The sequence below is a fragment of the Octodon degus genome, unplaced genomic scaffold (genome assembly GCF_000260255.1).
Source record: "Octodon degus isolate 3935 unplaced genomic scaffold, OctDeg1.0 scaffold00010, whole genome shotgun sequence".
Lineage (NCBI taxonomy): Eukaryota > Metazoa > Chordata > Mammalia > Rodentia > Octodontidae > Octodon > Octodon degus.
Window position 1 is genome coordinate 2782226 of NW_004524586.1, and position 6686 is coordinate 2788911.

The 6686-nt window shown below is 49.8% G+C and overlaps 1 protein-coding gene across 1 annotated transcript in view; it reads right to left on the bottom strand.

Moving 5' to 3' along the window:
- The window catches only part of Sorbs1 (sorbin and SH3 domain containing 1), a 261970-nt gene that overhangs the window by 36177 nt on the left and 219107 nt on the right, over nt 1-6686 (bottom strand). Inside the window, exons 20-23 of the mRNA XM_023709032.1 lie at nt 6446-6613; nt 2277-2323; nt 443-557; nt 191-316 (exon numbers count right to left, since the gene is read on the bottom strand). Coding sequence (XP_023564800.1) covers nt 191-316; nt 443-557; nt 2277-2323; nt 6446-6613 — 456 coding nt within the window. The remainder of the gene's footprint in view (nt 1-190; nt 317-442; nt 558-2276; nt 2324-6445; nt 6614-6686) is intronic.

Consider the following 6686-nt stretch of genomic DNA (forward strand, 5'->3'; position numbering starts at 1 on the left):
TCAAGGCGGCGGCGGCGGCGCCTCACTGAGCCCAGAGTTCGCCTGTAAGCTCTGTGACCTCAGGGAGCTCTCCGCCGCCGTCCTGCCCGCTGGGGTCGGGGTGCGTCTCTCCAGGGCGCAGGCTGCCGGATAATGCCAGTGTCACTCCCCATGTTAAAGGCCCCAAGCACAGCATGGGAAGGTGGCTTACCTTTCTGAAAGACATTTCTACTTGCGTATCACCACTGAAGTTAAACTTAGCAACAGCTTCTCCATATTCTAAAACCTGCACAGGCGGCAACTTTTTGGGCTGAGCCTTCTCAGCAGGAGGAAGCAGCTGAGAAAAAGAGGCAAAAGCGGAAGGAACAGCAGGAAATAAAACACAAGTACTTGGTAAGTATGGCGCCTCCAGGCGAGACGGGGCTTTTCCCCACAATGACAAGGGCTGCAAGGGCTGCAGTACCTCGATGTAGGTACACGGGAAGATTCCCACTCGGCCGTGGTGCTCTCCTTCATACCAGTTCTGATCGATCTGCTTGTAAATGTAAACCACGTCTCCCTTCTGCAGAGGAAGCTCCCTGTGACAGGGCCAGAACATGTTGGAAGATGCTTTAATACAGGCAAAGGCTGAGGCAAACAGGTTTGTTAGCAAGAGTTCATTAGACTGGAAGCAGATTCGGGGGCCAAATCACACAAGAGGGAGCTCCCAGGCTGAAAGCACACCGCTACTCAGGAAACCCCCCGCGCAGCACATCTTGCCCCGTCTTTTGCACGAGGGGCGGTACCACACAAGCTGAGGGGCACCGACGGTGCTCTGAAGCCTCACTAGCTTGTCCTCATTTTCTCAGGGCATTTTTGTGAGTGCTGTCTTGAAGCTTAGAATACGGACACACCACACAGCAATGCACCCAACTGTCTTCTTAGTAAAAAATGAAGAAAAAATGTCTCCTTCTTTTAGATCCCTGTACTTCTTCTCTGTCCAGCAAGACATGCCTGAACTGTTTTAAATTATCCTTAGGCCCAGTGTGGCGGCACAGGGCTACAAGCGCAGCCTTGGGAGGCTGAGGCAGGATTGCTGAGTTTGAGGCCAAATCGGGCTACACAGTCAGCACAAGGAACCTAAGTATATAAGGAGACCCTGTTTTATGCCTCCTCACAATGAGACAAAGAAAAACTAAAAAGAAAATAAAAGCTTAAGAGGAGAATAAAAATTGTAACTTGAAATTTTTTGAGGGCCAGCCAGATAGCGCAGCGGTCCAAAGCTCCTGCTTAGGCAGGGTTAGGTTGGGACAGTTTGATCTCCGGCACCACATGCTGCTCCAGCCCTGCCTGCAGGGTGGGCTGAGGCAGGAAAAAAAAAAAAGTTCTTGAATAAAAAAAAAAGAGAGACAGTTTTCATGAGTATCAAAGCAACAGCACAGGAAGAAAGGTCTGAGTGTACTTTGGAGGGGGTGTGGCCTCTGCAGTGTGTCAGGAGGTCCCAAAGGACAGGAGAGATGCCGGCTAAACAACAGGGCACATCTGGAAAACTTTACAGTCAACCCTGTGCTAAATAAAAAGCACAGGCCACTTTGTGGGTCTTGTAGTAGAGACAGGATTCCAATCCCAAAAGGAGGGTGAAGAGGGCCTGTGGTATTTGTCCCTGTGAGAAGGGATGTCCCTAGCCACGTTTTTTGCCACATCTCTTCCCTGGGGTGTTCCAAATTTCCTCTCTTTATCTCCAGCTGTGGGTACACGGAGAAGCAAGACCCCCTGCACATCCACCCCTGCTGGCGATGAGCAGGCTCCTACGTCTGCTGCCCTGAGTGGAGGACAACTCATAGGACAGAAGGAAGCTGGAGATGTCGGTAGCTGCAGCCACTGGAAATCCACCACCGCGTCTCTGGGGCTCCCATCTTTCTCAGCTGCCAGAGAACAACAGGAGCAGGCTGGTGGCACGAAGCTTGGGCAACACAGCGCGACAGACTTGAGGTCTTTTCTGGAATATTACTATATACGTGAGCACAACACGCTATCTGAGAAGTCCCAGGGAAAGACGGTTAATTTTGTGGACCAAAATCCCCTCATGCTGAAGTCTCTCCGCGTCCTCATTTGTTCGATGGGGATAATAGCCGTACCTACGCCACAGGATCCGGTCCTGGCTCCCCAGGATGCATGAGTTGTATGGGACACACTCTAATCGGTGCTTGCACATCAATTACCCTCAATTTTTAATCCCCATTGTGATTTCTCCAAGCACACTGCTGTACCTCATAGGACAGCTAAGAGGACAAATAAATGTGACTGGTGGCACTTACTTTAGTGTCTGAGCTTTAAAGTCAAATTTGGCTCGGGCAGGTCTCATCTAAACACAAGAAATAAATTAAAATCATGATTTATGAACAATAAAAGGAATGCATTTTTACAAGTTTCTAAAAAGCAAAGTAGAAACCTTCACACTAACAAGTTCATTCTGATACAGAAATCTGGGACGAATTCCAGGGTCTAATCTCTGCAGACCACTAGACAGAGGTTTGGCCAGTGAGTCATGCACAAGAATTCACCAAAAGAGAGCAAGAATTTATGCTTAAAAAAATACTGATTCCCTAAAACATGACCATGGCTATTAAAAACCACCAGTCAGCCAGGAGGCCGAAGGTGCTCCTCACCTACTGTCTCGTTCCTCAGGGGCAGTTACTTGTCTGGCTTGAATTACGAGCTACAGGATGAAGCTAATATATCTCTAGTATCCTATGCCGCTCTGCTATTTTTTTAGGATCTGTGAGATCATCCTGGTCAAGCCACCACTCCTGACGGGGCAGCCCTGTCCTCCCAGCTGCCCAGCTGGAGGTCAGCCTCTGTCACATTTCCACCTTCTCATCAAGGGTGCCTCTAAGTCAGGCCTGCCGGCCCACCATCCACAGCTCCGTCGCTCAGCTCCCACTTCCGGTTCCCACAAGCACAAAGCTGCCTTTGACTCCACCTTCCTGTCACGCTATGCTTCTGTCGCTACAAGCCCAACATCCCTGGAGGTCTCTCGCCTGCCATCTGCTTTCATGTTGGCTCAGGCTCTTAACTGTCCTTCAGATCCAGCTGCTAGAACCCCTGCTCAGGTGAGGCCTTTGGGTCACCCCCCACTCTGACCTGACTGCCTTCTCTCTCTGAGAAAGCAGTCAGGAGGATCTATTTGCTACGTCTCCGCTAAAACCCCTTCGCTATTGACACTTTCTTCAGCTCCAATTCTAGAAAGCTCACCTTAGTTTATCCTATTTCTTTGCATAGTGCTCTTCCTCACCTTTTAAAAGCAATAATATTTAAAAGGAAATAGGGGTTAGAGATCCTGTACAAGAGCAAGCTGTTTTTTGGCTATCAGCATTATTCTGCCCCTAGCCAGGAGCAGCTCCAGGTTCTTTAACTTCTATGACCTTCTAAACTTGAGAAACAGGAGCTGGGGAGATGGCTCAGTGGAATAAACACTTTCCTGGCAAATGCAAGGGCCTGAGTTCAATCCCCGGTTGGGGGGGGGTTGGGGGGGGAATTAGAGAAACAATGTGATGAAAATGAAATCACATGTTCTCTTCCAAATTAGAAGATATGAGCAGAATGGAAAGAAAAAAGGGACGCTTTGGCTGAGAGAAAAATGGTATTTAAAAGCTTCGCCATGTGTGGTCTTAGAGTTCAGCCCTTTCCCTAATAAGCACCGCATTTCCAGGCTCCTCGTGCTAGGGTCTGCAGACATCAGTCTTCTCATGAATGCGCTACAAATTTTTTTTTTTTTTTTTGGTGGCCGACTCAGCCCACCCTGGGGCGGGGCTGGCATGGCATGTGGTACCAGGGACCAAACCATGGTCCCTGTACGCTGAGCTATCTCACTCGCCCCTCTACAGAAATGTTTAATTTTGTAGTTTCTTGTTGCTGTTTCTGTCTGTACTGGGGGCCAACTGAATGACCATCTTATATTCAAGTTAATGCTACAGTTTCAATATTTGCATCTGTGTGTAACCAGGAATTGGGACAGTCGTAGGAGCCAGGTGTGCTGGCGCACATCTACGATACCAGCTATTCAGAGAGCTGAGGTAAGAGGGTCACAGTTTGAAGGCCAGTGCTGGGCAACTTAATGAAACCTAGCCTCAAAATAAAGGGAAAAGAAGAACAAAGGGCTGCGGTGCCGCGCAGTACTGGTGAGCTTGCAGCACGCCTGGGCTCCTGGGCTCAGTCTCTAGTGCTATGAAGCCAAAACCCAGTTGTGCTTAGACAAGAAGAGAAAAGATGTGGTACTAATGATAAACGGCAAGTGCAGAAGACAGGACCCCGTGACCACAACTGCAAGGAACAATTCTACAGATTCTAACTGAACAAAGCGTGTGCGGCGAGAGTGCGGGGCTGGTAGCTCACCCTGCGCCATCCCGCTGCACAGCTGGGTGACCACTGAGACAGTAACACCAAAGCAGCACATATATCTAAACGTGGGGTGGTGACTGAGTTCTGCCAAAACGATGTCACCCATCAGCCACACTAATTTATAAACTGGCTTAAGTTAGCAATGGAGGCGATTTTTTTCCATTAAAAGGAATGCATAGGCTGGGGAGATGGCTCAGTAGGACAAGCGCTTGACTGGCAAACGCCAGGATCTGAGTTCAATCCCCGGTTCCACCAAAAAAATAAATAAATAAAAGGAATGCATACATTACTCAAAACTGGGAAACTGACTGCACTGGCCTCTTCAGACACATGTATGGCTACACAAAGAAGGGCCGTTCCCGCCTTTTCTTCTACAGCTCTTGGGACCAAATTCTTCTTTGCCTCTGCCTCTCACAGCACTGCGATTCTTACTCCGGGACAGAAAAAACTACACATAAAGGAGGTCCTGTCACTGACAGGTCTTCCGGGGCCTAGGGGTCCTGCTTCTGCCTGCCACGGGGCCTCACACACCATCGGCAGCCTTGCCAGGGCAAAGGAGCAAGCACGCAGCCCATGCACACAGGCCCGCCCACCCGGTGCACGCTGATCGCTGCTTTCCACCAGTCAGTGTCTAGGGCAGTGATCCTCCAAGCGTGGTCCCTTTACTGTGATCACCTAGGAGGAACCTGCAAATTCTAGCCCCAGAGAATCAGAAGCTTGGCAAATGGCGGGGGAGGGCACAAGGAATTTTTTTTTTTTTTTTTTTTTTTTTAAACAAGCTTCCAGGAGCAATCAAAGGAAGGAACTGCCACTCTAGGAGAGGCTCTGCAAGGAGAGCGGCTGCCTCTACCCCATCCGGGATGTCTTCATCCACTCGTATCCCTAGGGTGCCTCTGCCTCCTGCCATCTCCTTCCTCACTCACAGACAGGAAATGAGGGGTACCCAGCACCCCAGCCTTCAGGACAGGGCCGTGCTGAGAGGCAGCTGCAACGCTGAAGGCTGAGGAGCTGGCAGCTGAGCAGCCCTTGCTGACTTCTGCTCCTTCCTGTTACCTTTTTTTTCCTCCACACTTCAGGATCTCCCTTTCTCAGCTTCTTTTCTTTATCCCCGTTTCCTCCTCCTTTTTTTTTTTTTTTCTTTTAAAGGAAGTAAAGTCATTTCTGTCACTCAAAGGACAGAAACAGGAATAGTAACCTACCACACTGAAGGATTATGCAGTAAACGACACACCGTGGTGTCACACTCTAAGTCCCAGACACGTTCACTTCCCAAGCAGAGACCCTGAGTGGCAGGCCACGGAAGGCCTGCTCAGCAAACCATAAACTCTGCCCCAAAAGGCAGACTTTGGACAGTGTAAGGATTGCAACTTGTTGGCTAAGACCTGGGTAAAAAATCACTTCAGGATTTTTAAAAATTCCTTTATGATGTTAACTTTTTGTAAACTAAGCTTAGAAATGCCCACATTAGAGGTACAAATGAAATGTCTCTCAGAGAGCTAGCTTACTCTCCGTGAGTTTATCCTCAGGGTAAGTATTTGGTTTTCAAAATTCCTGCGGTACTATCGAGTAAGTAATTCACACACTCCATCCACACACGCTGAGCAGTACTATTCACTGATAATTCCATAGCAAAGGCATTAAATGTTGAGGCCCTTGTAAATGGTATAAAGTATCAGTAGCTAACGTTTATAATGTTTCATTAACCGTCTCTATAAGTCTCATGATTGTACATGCCGCAGCCATCGATGCACACAGCCTGAGGCACATGGGTTCTAAGCAGATGCGCAGGCAAGAAGGGTCATGGAAGATGCAGGGTGGGGCCGACTCACGGAGGCAGCGGATGCGCTCTAAGCATGCATGAGGGGGTGCCACAGGCCCCGTCCCACAGCCAGGCATGCGGGAACGCACAGAGCGCAGGGCGCAACGGGCTCGTGTCTGTCCCCCCGCCAGAGGGGCCAAAGCGCGCTGAGGGAAGCCAGGATGACAGGCGCCGCGGAGAACTACGCAGGCCTACGGGCGGGCGGCAACGTGAGGGAGGCGGACATTGCTTTGGGTCAAGCAGCAGTTCGAGGCGACCAAAACAGACCTCTGACCCAGATTTCCTTTTTGCGGTGTCGTCTATATTGAGCAGGTCCCCAAAGCGCTCATTAGTGATAAACTGATGGTGCGTCGGGACGACGCCCGCGTGGCGTCGCGCTGCAATGTCGGCCTCTTCCTGCTCGCGCTTTAGTCGTCTCTGGTCCGCTAAAAGTTTCTGCCATAAAATCGCACACAATGGGCAGTGAATCATTGGATCGAGGGCACGGGAAAGCTGCCACCAAAGTAAC